General features: G+C 35.8%; 1 protein-coding gene across 1 annotated transcript in view; it reads left to right on the top strand.

The window, feature by feature from the left end:
- Positions 1 to 13,365: 13,365 nt before the first annotated feature.
- Positions 13,366 to 18,564, top strand: part of PDE3B (phosphodiesterase 3B) — a 29,512-nt gene continuing 24,313 nt past the window's right edge. Inside the window, 4 exon segments of the mRNA XM_015824310.1 lie at positions 13,366 to 13,449; positions 13,987 to 14,058; positions 14,750 to 14,800; positions 16,208 to 16,456. Of these exon segments, the coding sequence (XP_015679796.2) occupies positions 13,366 to 13,449; positions 13,987 to 14,058; positions 14,750 to 14,800; positions 16,208 to 16,456 (456 nt within the window).

Genomic DNA, 18,564 nt, shown 5'->3' with positions numbered 1-18,564 from the left:
TGCTCTAATAAAAATTGTTCTCAGTGAAAGTATTTGTTGTTTGCATGAGACTACATATACGAGGCAGTATGTTAAGAATAGTTTTGGGTATACGGTACCCGTGATGCCTGAAAAAACAAAATAGTTCACTTCTTGTTTTTTGGAACTGGTGGAAGCTTTGAAAAAAAAACATGCATGGGAAGGATATGCATGTTTCTCCAGTACAAGTTTTTTTTCTAACGTCACACCTGCCATAGCAAAACAGGAAGTACATCTCATTTGTGAATTATATTTCTATACTTCTACTTTTTCTATTGCAAACGTATAGTATACGAAGCTTGAACTGTGACTGAACATCCCTTTTTATGCTTTATATAATACTAATAAGAATGAGCTGTCGAAACAAGAATTTTGCTTATTAATATTTCATTAACTTAACTTTAAAAGAATTATCCATTCCAATAATAATTTGCATTATAGCTTTTCTAATCACATTATACCGTAGTCTGAAAAAGCCAAGAATCTTATAATCTTATTACGGGTAGCATATATCGTTTCAAATGGTTTAACAAAATATGGCAGTGAAATTTAGGTTCAAATAATGAGAAACTATTGATTATTCTGTAATTCAGAATTTCTTTTAAATTAAAATATCAAGGGAAAGAAAATTCAGAATTTGCAAAAAAAAAAAGTTCCTTCTTTCAAGGCATCACATATTTTAGAGTACAAGGTTTCTTTTTAGATTTTTAAAGTCATTTCAGTGGGTATAATATGGTGTGAAATAGGTATTTCCTAAGATGAACTTCCTAGGCATAAATTTAAAAATACTGTTCAAGTAAGAATTATAGAACTGAGATTTTATTAAAAACCTGATTCATTCATCTGAGCTCGGTAACATCTTCTTTGGAACAGACTAACATTCCATGTAAACATTCCAGGAAGATAATTGCTACAGAACTGTCAGGCATAAGGAACCAAGAACAACACAATGAATTGCTCACAGTAGTTTCCTTGTTGCTTTTTGCCCATAGACAGGAATCTTGCCAGACTAAAGCACATCTGCATAATTATCAGATTTATCCTATGAAGGTTTAGGGACGATCCCTCCTGGGCCTTTTTCTGCACACTAAGGACTCAAAGCTGATTTGCTTCTTGCTCTTGGGGAAAGACAGCCTCCCACTTGCAACTCAGTGCTAGATTCCACCATAAAAACACATCTCTTAGAGTCAGCTCCTTTCCTTTACTAATTATCCAGAAACTAAGGAATATATGCATGAATCTTAGGTTAGCTTTTTTATTTTACAGGGCGTGGGCATTTTAAAAAGTAGACATTGTTATTACATATTTCATTTCAAAGAGTGAGTTGTCGGACAGTATAATAATAATAATAATAATAATAATAATAATAATAATAATAATAATAATAATAATAATAATAATAATAATAATAATAATAATAATAATAATAATAATAATAATAATAGTAAAGTTGGAAGGGACCTTGAAGGTCATCTAGTCCAACCCCCTGCTCAGGCAGGAAACCCTATACCACTTCGGACAAATGGCTGTCCAGTCTCTTCTTAAAAACNTTTACTCAATCAGAGTAGGGACATTTAAATTGACTTAAAAGTCAATTTAACTACATTTTACCTACATTCTGATTAGCAGTTTGGGTAATAAGAAAAATGTTTGGGAAGCACTGATTTAATCAGTTGAAGCCTTTAAGGGTGAGAACTCATGGATTTAATAAACCATTTAACATGCTGCATTACTTTGTTTTTTAAATGGCTACTATGTTGAATACTTTGTGTAACTTCGTATATGCTGTTGTATTACAACAGTTATTTCTTACTTTATTCCACATTATTTCAGGAAGCAAGTATGTTAAGCCTGATTCCATGAACTTTGAACCGTGAATTTAATTGCTTTTTCTCCCTATATTACAACAAATTAATTTGTCAAAATAGAATGAATTGTAGCAAAGTTTCCACCAAGTTATTTTTCTTCTACGGACAGCAAAATGATAACAACATGTCATTATGATATATCATTATAACAGTTGTCTCATCCAGTGAACAAGGAATGCAGAGGTAGTTTTAAACAGCACTAGCTTAACAGTGAATTCAACAGTCAAAAAGAAATTCTGTCAACGAAACATGCTGTGTTAATATATTCAGTGATTGTAGTTATTCTATGCTGCCCATGCCATGTTTTTAACTTTCTTTGCAACATACTTTCCCCTCATAACTTTCTACTGCTGTTATTCCCATCTAAGCCAATAATTTCAATAAATAAGGATCAAGAAGAAGCTTCCATCCTTATTTGGAGGGGAAACATTGGGCATTCCTGGCTATACAGTTGCTGCTTATTCAGGTTTTTGCACATAAAATGAAAAAGTTTGCAAGAGACTGGTAAGCATATTCAATAAGCACGCATAGAAGTCTTCCCATAAGTGGGAGCTTCTCATTCACCCCAACGCTCAGTTCAGAAGAAGTTTCTGTGATTAGTTGAACATGCTTAAACTTTAGAATATAATGTCCAAAGGGCTTTATTATTGTGGACTCCTCGGGATTTTTATTGAAAGAGAGAATTACATGTTCTCGCCCTTATCACAGTTTAACTCTCACAAAGATAATAAATTGATGCGTGCTAAGTAATTGGCATGTCAAGTAATGCTTTACTTCCCTGGAGTGCTTTTACCTAGGACTGAGATACTTCGGAAGGTGCCTGCCCTGAAGAGGACCTGGAAGGACATGAATTGGGGTTGACAGTTTTGGATTGGATAGTGTGATTACCATGGAGTCTTGTGGAAACAAATTCCAAAATGAAACTGAGCACTATCCCACTCGCTCTAATCCCTTGGACTGAGGGTCAAGCACCCTGAATTTCTAGCCAGTTACATCTGGTTTTCTTATGAAGAAGCAGTGGGGAAGGGATCATAGGGTAGGTTAAAGAGCTGCTCACAGATTGTTGCTGTGGGGAAAATAGGAGGAGGAAGGTGTGTTGGATACGTTTGTGGCCTTGAGTTATTTGTAAAAATAATAAAGGCGGGACACAAATACATAATTTTTTTTAGAAGATAGATAGTATAAAATTGTTTGTCCATGCAGTTTTCTTGACAAGGGGGGGGGGAAGTGCCATTGTCTTCTTCCTAAGGCTGAGAGAAAGTGACTGGCCCAAGGTCACCCAGCTGATTGTGTACCTTAAGGCAGGACTAGAACTCCCAATCTTCTGGCTTTTAGCATAGTGTCCTAAAGTCTTTAACAAAACTGGCTTTCCTAAAGCAGTTCTTAATAATAATAACAAAAAAATCCAGGCTTATTTTTCTCAAAATGAGAAAAAGAAAACAAAACAAAGGCCCCCCAGAATGACCATCTAGATACCAAACAAATGCCTTCATTAAGAACTGAAACATTTGTAATGCAACTAATTGCTGTGGACATTTGAAAGATATAGCATATGAGCTAGGAAAACAGTTGTTACCAGTTTTTAAATTGTATTGCTGTGCAGCACCTCAGGCCCTCTATTTCTCTCTTTATTTTTTTTTTAGGCAGGGATCAGCTTTGAGTGACTTTTAATACAATTGGCAAGAAAAGAGCTTTTTTTGTTTTGGGAGACAGATTGGCCCTTTTGCAACTCATTGGTGTTTATGCTATTTTGATGGCTATCACTGGGGAGCAAGACAAAGTTAAGTACAGGTATTCCTCCTTTCCCAGGGATTCTTATTAAACATGTTTTTTCTGTGCATCTGTTAATTGCTGGAACACACACTGATGGATGCTAACAGGTGGCTGGCAGTGAAAAGGGAGGTAATCTGAGCTCAGAGAAAGATTTGGAGTCATGGGTTGCCTATATGAGCTATTGGACATAATGCTGTAGGTTTTCTATAAGTAGGCAAAAAACCCTGCAATTCACAGGTACTATATTTCGGAGAATCGGCTACTGTTTATAAAGGCAATTCCAAAGATAGGTAGGGTATATAGTGTAGTTTGGCCTCTTAGGGTTTATGCTCTGGGATCTAATAGAGTTACATTGTCCTTTGCATGCTTTCTAAGCTTCTACTTGGCTCAATAAATCCAACTGAAATATACTGTAAAATGCTATTAGTTTTATACTGTTTTTTTTTTTTACTGGTATCAGGTCTATGTGAAACTTTGGATGTAACTTTGAGTAAAGGCTGACATAAGTGTTTTTTCAAGTCTACTCTGGTACCTTTCTCAATTAGAGAAGTTGAGATGGGGCACCTCCGTTGTTTTTAGCTAAAGCATTCATAGTGCTTTATCATTCCTGGATTCATGTCAATGTTTTAAACCAGCAGTCACTGTTTTTAAAGTCACTAATTATACATTACGTTTTTTTTTCTATAAAACTGGCTGTGATATAGTAATATTACAACAATATTATTGATTCCTAGTAATTTTGAGAGGCAACCAAGCAAATTACTTCTTTTTCATATTCTCTGCATTAAGATTTTGCCAAATACATGTTTAGATGGGTTTAGGATGTCTCTTCAAATATGTACATCTGTTGTTTTTAATATTTGATAATCACGTTAATGAAATATAGAAATCAAAATATTGGTGTTAACTATTAAGGATGCTTAAGGATGCAAAAGTCGGTTAAGGGTTAAATGTTGCAGCTTCTATACTTCGGTATCTTTTAAGAGAAACAGGATGTAGTGACTGCACTGTCAGGCTCCTGGTCTGAGAGCAAACAGATGAGGAAGTACAGGGCAGGCACTCCAGTTCTTGTTGTCGTGGAAACTTTTTGCGTCATTCTACCCAGCAATTACCTTATAGTGCCTTTATTTTTGATAGTGGAATCAGTTGAACTTGACTGTTATGAAGGAAAGTTGGATTTCATATGTCGCTATTACAATCTCATTTTGAAGACATGGCTTTATTGGAACTGTTTAGAAAATAAATAGCTAGGAACATATTGCAATTTAAACAGCATCTGTAGCAGGGTGGATTTGATTTAGATCAAGTGGATTTAAATCACGATTTCAATCATGATTTAAATCACTAGTAAAAAGGCTTGATTTAAATCAACTCAATTTAAATCATAATTTTTAAAGAGTAGCTGTTATCTCTGTCCCGCAGCGGCTCCTCCTCTGATCTGCTGTTGACTCACTGACAGTCCCATTCACTTTAATGGGACGGCTGGTGATACAACAGTGACACAACAAGGTGAGGGATGTGGCAGGCATCAGGTGAGTGGATGCCCGCTAACAGGCGCTGCCATGATGGATCCAAAATGACAGGTGCTCTTTAAATATAAGGACTTATTCTTGCTGGTCGTTAGACTCTTTAATATTATTATTTGCAAGCAAAAGGAAAATTTCCTATTTAGAATAATAAGCTGTCAGGTTAGTAAAACAGTGATATCAGAGCCGATTTTAGGTTAATAGGTTAATCACACATAGTTGGAGAACTACTCAAATTCTTTTATTTAATTAAAACACTTAGAGCCTGGTACAGATGCGTTTCTCTTCAAAAAATTATACAGTTTGTAGTGTACATAGATTTGAAAAACAATGGAATAAATTAATATTCCTGAACTTTGTTTTATGATTTATCTCATGGTTACTGTGAAATTGTGTGAATGCATCAATACAGTGCATGCTATCTCAGCTTGCAGAGCTTGGATTCATTGAATGAGTTTACCAAAAATGTAAATATTGCAGAATATACAGCCTCATGCTACATAACTAAGCTCCATTTCATGCTGAATAAACTAAATTATTAATGTATCTTAAATAGAAAACTATATTTAGGTAGATTTTTTACTCCAAAAGCATTTTATTAAAATAAATTTAAAAATAAAAAAATCTGATTTAAATAAAAAAAAATCCGATTTAAATAAAAAAACTTATTTTTTATTTTTTAAAAATCATCGATTATTATCCACCCTGATCTGTAGTGAAAAACATCTGATTTTGAATGGATACCAGTTTGTCCTTTTTATTGATAGTGACAAAGATGATTAGTGGACTGGAGACTAAAACATACGAAGAACAGTTGCAGGCATTGGGTATGTCTAGTTTAATGAAGAGAAGGATAAGGGGTGACATGATAGCAGTGTTCCAACATCTCAGAGGTTGCCACAAAGAAGAGGGAGTCAAGCTATTCTCCAAAGCACCTGAAGGCAGAACAAGAAGCAATGGATGGAAACTAACCAAAGAGAGAAGCAACCTAGAACTAAGGAGAAACTTCCTGACATTTAGAACATTTAACCAGTGGAACAAGCTGCCTCCAGAAGCTGTGAATGCTCCAACACTGGAAGTTTTTAAGAAGAGTCTGGACAGCCATTTGTCTGAAATGGTATATGGTTTCCTGCCTGAGCAGGGGGTTGGACTAGATGACCTCCAAAGTCCCTTCCAACTCTGTTGTTCTGTTCTGCTCTGTTCTACTATTTCAAACAGCTGCCAAAAGTAACTTTGCCACCAAAGACCAATCCTCATATTTACAACCTTCACAGGCCTGAAGTAAGATCATAAGTGCAGTCACAGTTTTACTTTATGATCCCTTTCCTTAACAACTAAGTTGCCTCTCCCAATTGTGGTTGCTGAACAAGGACTACCTGTGAAAGCAAACTGAGCCAAATCTGTTAATTTTGTTCACTTTACAGTGAATTGTAAGAGAAATATTAGGTATTAACTTTTGCTGCAACCCAAATAGTCTATGCTCATTTATGATTGTTTTGAATGGATTGTGAATTCTGTGAATACTTCCGTTTATATTGCTGTTTTGCTTTATTTATGCCTATCATTCCACATATTCTTGTTCTTTCTTCAGTCATCCCTATAATTTCCTATTAACTGTTCCTTATTATTTCTTATTGCTACTCTCATATTTCTTTTAAATCCCCCCCCCCCGAAAATTAAGTTTTATTGGAATTTGTAGAAAGTTTGCTTGAAATTGAATCTCTTTCCTTCCAGAGAAATGCAAAAGACAGGTTTTGATGTTGCTGAAGGCAGTTTTAGATATAGCTAGGAAAGTATTCTATATTGCCAAAAAAAGTATGAAGGACTTTCTAAGTGTTACATTTTTCTGTGTGGACCTAACACATTACATGTGTTAATTAATGCAGGATATGTTTCTATTTTAATGCAATTGTTTATATCCCAGTTTTCAGGATAATAGTTCTTTCAAAATGGCTTATAGACAGCAGAAACAATTGTTTAAACAATGCAATAAATAGTCTTTAAAATATAAACTTCAAGTATCTTTCCTACAAGGCAGTGTGTTGCTTTGAGCTAAGGAAAAACATTGGCCACTGAGAGGCTCTTCTACTTACCTCCCCCCCCCGTATTCAGGGGTGTCAAACTGCCGGACCACGGGCTGGTTGCATCATGCAGAGGCCACGCCCATCCCAGCTCTGGCAATGCGAAAAAAGTCGTGATACGTCACAACACGTCACGTGACACAGCGAGTTTGACACCCATGCCCTACAGGGTAATTGGGGGTACCTAGCAGTTTAGCAGTTTTGTTTTTTTTAATTTACTGGTTTTACAATTATTGAGCAGCCTGGTGGCCTAGATGTGGAGCTCTCGACTCACCATCAGGAGACTGTGAGTTTGCTTCTAGGTAGCAGCAGATATTTCTTTCTCTGGGCACAGAGAGAAAATGTCTGGTACGAACTTTGCATAGGCATCAGGAAGGACATTCAACCGGTAAACGCTCAGCTCCATTCAGTTGCCCTGACTCCACCCCAATGCAAAGGATTACAGGGTCATTAAAAGAAAAAAAAAACACCCTGGTTTTACAATTATTACTGGGCAAGACAGTTTTAACTATCATTAACTCACAGCTGGGGATTTTCAAATATAGAGGAAATAAAAAAAAGACGATTGCTTTCTGCGTTGAGTGACAAATAATGACATTTTGCACATAATTTCTGGATTTAAGCAATATTACCTCTTAAAGAGCAATTTGGGGTTGTGTTTTAACATTTGTATCGTAGTAGAAGTTATTTATATCAAGGGCTAAAGACAGTTCGATCTCCAGCCTTAGGGACAGTGTTTCCCAGAATATCAGGAAGACATCAGCATTAGAAAGACTTCCTGGAAATAACTGAGATTTTTCAAATGCAATCATTCCCTCTGATAAATTCCTAATAAGAGAAGCTGTTAATAATCCTCATTTTGGGGATTGTTTATCAGTGATGGCCCTGATCAATTGATTAATCCCCCACTCTCCAAGGCTAGGTTGGCATCTACCAAAATACTGTGGTGCTGCCTCATTCAAATGACAATTAAAATCATTGTCACTAAAATGATCTTCCACCTCTAGCATTTTCCTGTTCTGCCCAATGTAGGGCCTTCTGGTTTTAGCTGGGGAACTAGAGAGACCTTTACACTGTAGGTGACTTGCTATGATGATATACTCCGGATATACATTATCAGTCTTCACTCATTTCTCCCAAGAATACTGCCTTGCCACAATGAGGCAGCAAAGCAGTGTGTGTGTGTGTCTGTGTGTGTGTGCTTGTGCGTGTGTGCACTTGCGCATATACACATGCATGCATGCATTTATGCTTGCTTGCTGTCCTTAGTACTTCCTCATTCCTCCCTTCCTTCCTTCCTTCCTTCCTTCCTTCCTTCCTTCCTTCCTTCCTTCCTTCCTTCCTTCCTTCCTTCCTTCCTTCCTCCCTCCCTCCCTCCCTCCCTTCCTTCCTTCCTTCCTTCCTGTATTTATTTGTATCTTCATTTATTGTTGTTACAAATAACTCAAGTTATGAACATATCCAACACACCTTCCTCCTCCCATTTTCTCCACAACAACCACTTTGAGGTGAGTTTAGCTGAGAGAGAGTGATTGGCCCAAAGTCACCCAGCTGGCTTTCATGGCTAAGGCAGATCTTGAACTCATCACAGTCTTCCATTTTCTAACCTGATGCCTTAACCACTAGACCAAACTGATTCTCTCTGTTACAGTAGCTATATTTCTATTGAACCTGGAATAAGAATGTGGTAAGCATTTATCTGGAAGAGGGAAACTATAAGAAACTATTTTCTAATCACTGGGATAAATTCTACCAATTGATCCTTTATTTCTTTTTTAGTCAAAGTCTAGCTTGAAAGAGTGACCTGGCATGCAAAGAAATAATACTTAAATAGCCAGAAGCAAAATTAAAATTCAGAAATAAGCTTTATGATCCAAATAAAGCAAATTAATAAGCTTTATTTAGATAGAGGAACAAGGAACCCCAAGAAAGGTAACAGTCAAAAACAAATAAAATAGTTTACTTATTAAAATTACTTTAAAAATGATTTTGAGAAATTTCAGAATGTAAACACAAGATGTAAAGATGACTCGAGACATTGCAAGATGAAAAACAGGTGATATACGAGAAATTCCTTTGAGGCACATGAGAAAGGGAAAATAATATGTTAATGGGGCATTGCAGTGACAAAATGATAAGCTTCTTAGACAATTGGGAAATCAGGATTTAATTTTGAGCTAATCCAGCATAACAGAAGTGAGACCTTGGCAATAGTAGCTCGTTCTTAGCTGCCATTTTGGATTCTCTGCCTGCAATATTTAGAGTTTGTACTGTTTATCACCATAAGGAATCAAAAGAGAGCCCTATTCTGCTTTACAGCTGGAAGCTGGAAGAAGTAGCAATTTTTGAGGAGAGAACTATTGGGCCAAAAAGGTAGGGTCTACCTAATTTCCTATCATCTCTTACCCCATACATTCACCTTTCCCATTTATTTTTTAACTTAGCCAAAATTCCTAGCTATGTGTGGCTATTCCTGCAGTGGAGCTAAGCAGTGAAAAATTCTCGATATATATTTCATTTTTAAAAGTCTAGCACAGTGGTGGCGAACCTATGGCACGGGTGCCAGAGGTGGCACTCAGAGCCCTCTCTGTGGGCACGCGCACCATCATCCCAGTCCTAGGCCTTCAGCTGGATTTTATAAAACCTTTTCGCTTTAGGCCGCCACCGCTGTGTGCAAAAAAAAAAAAAAAAAAGTTCAATCAGTCAATTTCAACTTCTCGCAGGAAAAAAAAGATCTTGCAAAGTTGGAATTGATTGATTGAATTTTTTAGTCCCACCCAGTCTGCCGTTATCACCGCAGCCACGCCCACCCAATGGGCCATGCCCACCCAATGGGCCACACCCAGCCAATGGGCCACACCCACCCAGCACTTGACGATGCATAAGTGGGTTTTGGGTTGCAGTTTGGGCACTCAGTCTCTAAAAGGTTCGCCATCACTGGTCTAGCACAAGGTCAGTGGTTTCCAAATCTGGATAGAAGTGTTTTTTTTTCTTTGAGTGAGACATATGAATCGTTTACCCGATCACAATAAGAACATTTAAATCAAAGTTCTTTACCTTTACTGGGTAAAATGATTTTCTGATAAGCAGTTTGGAGTAATGAAGGAAAAAGTTTGTTTAATAAAAACATGTTCTTTTTGTAAAAGTGTTTCTTTTTGTTTTTTTCAAAATAAACTTTAAAGATCTTTCCAGATTTGTCTTCTGAATCAAGTTGCTATGGTGTTATTGTCTTTGTTTGGTTAATGCTGTGCTTAGTTTCCATGGAAATATTTATTTACCGAGCTAGATCTGACGAGATGCTGTTAGCAGATCTGAACTATTTTTAATCAATAAAAATGTTGAATAAGATAGATGCCAAAACAACATTAAATGAATTTTGTCTACCACATACTTTTTACATTTAAAATATTAGGTCATTGGATCTTCTTATGATAATTTAGATTATCTAGGATCTAATCATCTACACTATTGATGCTCTACTCAAATTTTACATCTTGTAGGTTCTGAAGGTAGGCACATATATCCATTATTCTATTGTACTGCATTAAAATTGTGTAACTATCCATTTGAAGCGGCAATCCTGTAGATTCTTATATGGAATTTACATATACATGACTGCAGTATAAATCTCTGACCTGTCTAAATGCAAATCCTGGGGAATAATCATATTCATTGCATTTAATTAATGTTATTTGATTAAAATTAAATTGTCTTTCAGGTCTGGCTCAACAAACATTATGGAATACCGCCCCCTAGTATGCAATTAATGTCCAAAATTCAAAACCTAGCATCATTTGGAAAAATTGCTATAAACTAATCTGATGTTTTGCCTGAAATTAGTTAATATTTGTTACTGTTAAATTTGCTAATGATACTCCCATCTCTATTGTCTGACAGATAAGCATAACCTCAAAATATGCAGTTTACTAATAGACAGTCCAATCAAAACAATGCTAATCAGTTCATTGATCACAGATCAGATCAAAATGGAGAGCAACTGAATGACAGAACATGAAAATTGGGTGGAACATAAGATTTAATCCATGAGCTGAATCTATCTCTGATATGCCCGATGTGGCTAGATGACATCATTGTCATAGGTCCTAAAACTCAGTCACACCTCCCCAAGAGAATCTACAGTTCTTGAAAGAACCACTTCAAGCAATAAAGGTGCTTGACATCACTCTTTCCGTAACATAGTTGGGCTTGCAGATGCCTCATCCAGAGAATCTATAAGCAAAGCTCCTGTGATCTCAACTACCTTATGTCTTTCTACTTCAGAAATGTCATAGAGCAGCTGAGATGACCATTCTGCAGACACTTGAGGCTCTTGCTGCAGGCAGAAAGATCAGGTGGGTTTGTGGACAAAGTTTCACTCAAGATCTCATGAAATGGAGCAGCATGGTCAATTCTGAAATGGCTGGGATTGTAGTTCTGTTGCAGTTGCACATTTTGTTATGTCTTACCCACTAGTATTATCATCACCTCCTAAGCCATGTGAATTTGCTCTTTATCCATCTATCTTAGATGTTCTTTCTGGAACTTGGTTTCCTTTTAGTCATTTATCTTCTGTTGTGGAATATAGATAGCATCTTGTTCACTCAGTCATCAGATGTCCTGACAGGAGAACCATGTGCCTTTTGAAGTTATTCTCATTTTCTTAACTTTCAGAAAGACAAAGACAAACATCTCCAACATCCTGTATAGTTCTTTTCCGAGCAGATGCTCTTTACATTTTACCAGTTTTGAATGCAGAAGTAATTTAAAACTGCTCCATTTTCTTTAAGTAAATGCCAGCAATTTTGTAGCCTCACATTCAAACGAGACCCATCTCTTTTGTACTAACAAAATACAGTAATATCACGTCATTACCACTGAGTACTCTTTGATATTTATTGATTTGATGTATAGCTGTTTCTTCAGGAATTCATGGTAGCTGACCTAGGAATCTGCCTTTATTTTATCTTTATCAGAACAACCCTGTAAGATAGGCTGAATTGAAACAGCTAAGCTATCCAATTTCCATGGCTTGTTCATGATTCTTGTTCATGACAAGAGTCATGAACCTAGATTAAATAATAATTTCCCTGAGAATTATGTTTTGAGCACCACCTTGTGGAAGTTTGTAACATTTGAAAAGAATATCTTTGTCCACATCCAGAATCACAGAATGAAGCTCAAAGATTCACTAGTTCAACTTCTAGCTGTTGCAGGAAATTCAGAATTGTAGCGCCTCTAAAAAAATAACAATCCAGCTTTTCAATGAAAATTCCTCCCCCTCATGTCATCTTCCATTCTTTGATGTTCTGTCTCCTAAAATGTAAATTAGATTCTTTATGGTTGTTTTAATATGGTTTAAGGCAGGGGTCTTCAAACCTGGCCACTTAAGACCAGTTTGATCATGCTGGCTGAGGAATTCTGGGAGTTGAAGTCCACAACTCTTAAAGCGGCCACGTTTGGAGACCCCTGGTTTAAGACCTACAGTTCTAAAAAAAATCCTTCACAGTATATGTATTAAAGAAATTTATACAACTGCCCATCTAGCACAGGCAGCTAACAAAATAAAAACATAGTGCACTAAAGTGATCTTTAAAAAATAAACAAGGTTGAAGACCCAACACACTCTTATTTATCCAACAATCCTATGCCAGTTCCAGGTTTTTCTGCTTTCTTGAAGGCCCAAGAGGGTCGGGGCTATCATATCTCTGGAGGGGGGCTTCTTCTTAAGGCTGGTGCTATGACAGACACCATAGCAGGTGACATTGTTTTGGTGAGGGGTCCTGGAACATGCCCACTTGTCCAGTTCTAGTGGGAAAATGACTATCAAATCACTCCTCAATCCTTTCTTCTGCAGGCAAAAGTTATCTATTTCCAATTTCTCTTTATTTGATTGATTTCTAGGCCTCTTATCGATGTAGTCTCCCTTCTCTGCATACATTCTAATTTCTCAGCATGTTTTTTAAATTGCAGTGCCCAGAATCTAAACTCATATTTCAGGTGCTATTGACTAAAGCAGGACCATTATGTCCTATAACCTGATGGCTGTATCTGATGGTCTGCTTGCACAATCTGACTGAGGCCTTACTCGCTATTAACGAGATGGCAACTGTGGGCCTTGGATTGGATTGGATTGGATTGCACCCAGGTGACCTCTCCCTTCCCATGGATCTCATCACTTCCATGGTTAATGCTGAAGGAGAGGATACATGAGAAGAATGTCTGTGGAGATTCTCAGTCATTCAGGTCATGGTTGTCCCAAAGGTGCTTTTTCAAGAGGAAACTGGACTTTCTTGTTTTTCTTTGAAGATGTTTTGCTTCTCATCCAAGAAGCTTCTTCAGCTCTGACAGGATGGTGGGGAATGGAAGGATTTATATTCCTGCACCTTTGGGACATACATGAGAAGAGACATCTAAAGCAGAAGTCCCCAACCTTTTGGGCACTAGGGACTGGTTCCATGGAGAGAGGTTTTTCCACAGATGAGAGGGTGTGCGGTTTTGTGTGCTGCCTTCAACTCATGGATGGGGCTTTGTTTGTGTGGCCCAGTTGCTGGTATGCCACAGACCGGTACTGGTCCACGGACCAAGGGTTGGGGACCCCTGATCTAGAGTGTTATTTGGGGTCAGCAAAGGATGAGTTTGATCAAACACAGGCTATGGGATAAAATCAAGAGAAGAACTTTGCGCAGAGGGATATAGTTTCTAATGTTTTCTTATTTACAGCTATTAGAAAATCTTAAAGTAGACAAAAGAGTTTATGCTTGTGAATACTGCAAGACTAAGTTTGAAAATTATGTATAAATGATGAACATGTGATTGCTAAAATATATAAACTTCTATTGAAATTTCAAAAATGAGAACATGTGAATGAATGATAAAGTGACAGCTATCTCTATGCAAATAAAGTTCATCTGCCTATCTCATTGTCTCTAATTTATTTCTGAAATGAAAAACAATATTCTGGTGGTGTGGATCCTGCTAAATTTCTATACTCTAAATAGCTTGGATTAAATGCTGTAGATCGTTTTTTATACTTTTTATTTTGAATGTGTTACTCTTGTAAATTGTATTTTTTATGGTTTTAATGACTTTTATTTTGAATTATTTTAATTATTGGTCTTATCTGATATTTGTTATTTTTTGTATTGTTTTTTGTATTTTCCCTTTTTGACCTGCCCAGAGTCACATATGGGCAGCTATATAAATTGAACAAATAAATAGTTTTTAATGAATATATTGAAAAAGTATTTACAGGAAAGAAATTTGTCAAATACAAAATTGTTTAAATTAGTTTTTAAACTAATTATTTTCTAGGAACCTCCATTATCTTCACTTTTTATTTGTTGAAGTGAAGTGCAGGAGCTAAATGCGGCAAATACAGATGATTTATAGAAGTATTTTTTTATTTATAATTCATGACTTGAAGAGTTGAATGTTGCCAAATTTGGATAGTTTGCTTATAACTTCCTGTTTTTTGATTTTACAGATGATTCTTTGGGACTGGGATTTAAAACAATGCTATAAACTTCATCATCAGGTCAGTACATGTAAAATATAAAAATAATTCTAGCAGGAAAAAAATACCAAATTAATATTTGCCCTGTAAATAAAAATGTGCATCAAATAATGTAGATTCTTTCTCAGGAAATCTGGGGAAATTTTGTATAGGCAATCATTCTCTTTTGTCATGAATAGTTTGAAGCACAGGCAACTTCACCAAAACTTCCATAACACAAAAATATATTCTACCTATTTATATTCATAATATATTCATCCAGCCCCTTCTTAAAATTGAAATGATTGTTGTCACACTTCATACATGGGGTCCATTAGGGAGAGCACCAAACCTCTAGCATTCAGCAGTCATTAGGAGTTGTTTCAGCTTTATTTAGTTTCTCCATTATATTTTCTGATTGACTTGGGCATTGCCTCACAATTGACATATTCATTGGGACTAGGATAATCACCTTTGATTCCCCAGGGTGACAGATTTACAACCCTCAACATATCATCCTTCTACCTGACCTGACAAATATGGAACAGTCCTGTGTAATAACCTGTTCCTGAGAGCTGAATGGTCACTTCCTTGATGGCTTTCCAGAAGTTACGATATTTCTTACTCTATGACTCTTCTCCTACTTCTGTTTTGTGCATGGAAAATTTCAGGATAACTCTGAAAAATGAGAATTGTGCCTCAGGAAATGTGATGCAGAATAACTGATACACTTCAGTATAACTTGTATAATATTCATATTATTTAGCAACAAATGCTTGCTTCTGTATCGTTGTAAGCTGTTTCATTTTCTAATGTTTAAAAAATGCACTTCTCTTAGAATGCCACAACGTTCCAGTTAAATACAGTTGAAAATAAAGATTTAAAAACATCTGGCAGTATTGGGCCAAAAATGTATACTATTCTCACTTTGATTTAAAAAGCTTAGAAATAACACAGTTTTATTTACGCAGGCTGCAGATATTTTTCCCAAATCTATATAAATAAAAATGTAAATGTTTGTTTGTTCAAAATCTTAAATCTCCGAAAGTTCTTCACCGATTGCTTTGAAATTTTGACACAATGTTGCATTCGAATACGCCCGTGTTTTTATATACCTACTATTATATACTATAGATGTCACACCTGTGACAGGTAAAAACATGTTTTTTTTAAAAAACAGCGCCATCTGTTGGCTGAGTGAACGAGAGCCACAGCACTGCGTGGCCGGGTACAGCTAGTTGTAAATAAGGAGCAAAAACTTCAAATATTTTATATTATCTTAATATTACAGTGTATTTCCACAAAATTTACTTGTTAAAATATATTATGTATCATGTTGTATGTACCTTTACAGAATATCTGAGATGTATTTCCTATTTGTATAAAAAAAATTTGTACAAGATAAAAGCTTCTGTTACTAATAGCCAATATTATTTTTCTTTATTATAGAATGCATGCAGTGGAACTGAAGTTGATCTTTCTGTACTAAATCAGACTCGGAACATGGTGTCTGATCTTCTGTCTGATCCAGTTGTTCCTCCACATGTGATTTCTTCTCTTCAAAGCATCGATAACTTGCTAAGTGCTTTCTCAGGTTCATGCAGGCCAAAGATAAACCTGTTAACTCCCTTTCCGGGGTTTTATTCCTGTCCAGAAATGGAAGACTCACCTGAAAGAGGAGACTGTAAGCTGCACAAGGTTAAAATATTATCATCGTAATCAATATGTAGCATGTACATAACATATTTAAATACTTTCCGAATGTAATAAAGAACTTGGTGCTTAATTTCTCTTCTGCTTTTCCCTTAACTTTCACATTATTTAAACAGAATTTAATTCAATAATGAGGAAAAAGGGTTGCAACAGCAAATTGTTTACTTATACTGTTCATCACTTATCTTGTTTAATATCTTTCTCCTTTAAAGAATGGAAACTGTCATTAGACATTAGTAACAGGATATTAAAAGAGACTAGATTGACACCCTGGAAGAAGCAGAAATATTGGAAGAAAATATTATCAAAAACTGCAAATAGGCTACTTGAATAGGAACTCTTAATTTTCATAAACACAAATAATAAAAATATGTCAGGAGGAGCTAATAGGAAAAGGAGCTCCTGTTATGTGCTTAAACAGTTATACTGAAAGAACAATTATGAACAATTTGAAGGAAAAAAATGACTGCAGAAGAAGCCAGTGTGGCTGTACAGAAATAAAAAATAAAAAAAAATAAAAGGATGCATCTAAATGGAAAAAATGGCAGGTGATGGAAGAAAAGTAAATTGGCCGCTTTAGAGTTTCAGAAGGATGAAGCTCAGAATGAGTCCATCAAGGAATGTTTAAAAAAACAGCAATATAAACTTCTTCAGAATTTTTTAAATAAACAGAAGATAAATTAAACCTATTGCTTAATGAAAATAACAAAAGGCTTATAGGTAATGAAAAGCAGAATTGCTTAATTGTACATAGAGCACTGATGATGTTACTTAGTTCGGGTAATGAAATGTCTACAAGAAAGCAAGCAAGCTCAGAAAGCACCAAGGACCCTTCATGTCAACCCTGAACTACTAATATTCTCCTTTATTAGAATTGCTTAACTCCTATTTTGGCACTGACTTCTTTAGGAAGAGGATATGTATCTCACCAACCAATTATAGGACTAGGGTAAAAGGGTAGGATTGAAGGATGAGAACGAGAATGATAGAAGTATGGTCAAGAAACATACATTGAGGCTAAGTCTCTAGTCTGAATCAACCATATCTTATGATGCTGAAGGAATTTGCTGATGTTCAACATTTCATATATTGCACTGGAAATTCCTGGAGAAAGAATGAAGAATCAGGCAAAACTGAGGAGGGCAAATTTTGTCCCATTTTCCAAGGAAAAGGAAAAGATCCAGTTAATCAGTCTGATACTGATACCTATGAAAATTCTAATCACAATGAAAATAATGCATTGATTACCAGAAGTCAATATGATTTCTCAAGAATATGTCTCAACTGAGCTACAGTTATCTCACTTTGGGAGCCCTTGATGCTTTAAAGGGAATATTGTAGACCTACAGTAAAATATCTTAAGTTCAGCAAAGCATTTGACAAAATAGGATATGATGTTCAAATAAGGAAGCTAATTAAGTATGGATTGGATGACATGCCAGTTAAATGGATATTTAACTGGCTTGCAAACCATACTCAAATGGTCTTCATCCCTGGTTCCTTATCAAATGGAAGAGAATAAATGACTGGATATTAAAGAGTTTGGGCTGGACACTTTAATCATTTCTACTAAAAACTTGGATAAGAAGATGGAGGGAATGGTTGTATTGCAAACAACTGATAAGATGGCTAATATTCTATAATTCAGAAATAAAATTCAAAGTGATCTTAGTAAAGTAGCCAAATGGACTGAAAATCAAGTAATAAAATTGAGACAAATTAGAAATATTTTACTTTGGACATTAATGTTGAGTGCAAGGAATAGGGATTATCTGTTTTGGTAATTATAAATTGAAGAAAACCTTGGAATAATTTATTACAAACTGAGTATGTTATCAGCATGATGTGGCTGCAAAAGAAGCTGGTACTGTTTAGGCTGCATCAAAAGAAGCCAAATCATAGGAAGTAACCATTTCACTTTTATTCTGCATTGATCAAACCTCACACTGAATATTTCATCTAATTCTGAGCACCACATTTAAGATTTTGAAAAACTGGGACAGATTTAAGGAAATACGGAATAATCAAGGCACTAGAAATTAAGGAAAGGGTAAGAAAACAGACTGCCTTTTTAAAAGAGATTACTTGGGTAC

This window comes from Protobothrops mucrosquamatus, unplaced genomic scaffold (genome assembly GCF_001527695.2).
Source record: "Protobothrops mucrosquamatus isolate PMUCROS unplaced genomic scaffold, P.Mucros_1.0 scaffold2198, whole genome shotgun sequence".
NCBI lineage: Eukaryota > Metazoa > Chordata > Lepidosauria > Squamata > Viperidae > Protobothrops > Protobothrops mucrosquamatus.
Note: the sequence above shows the minus strand (reverse complement) of the source record. Positions and strands in the feature narration are given on the sequence as shown.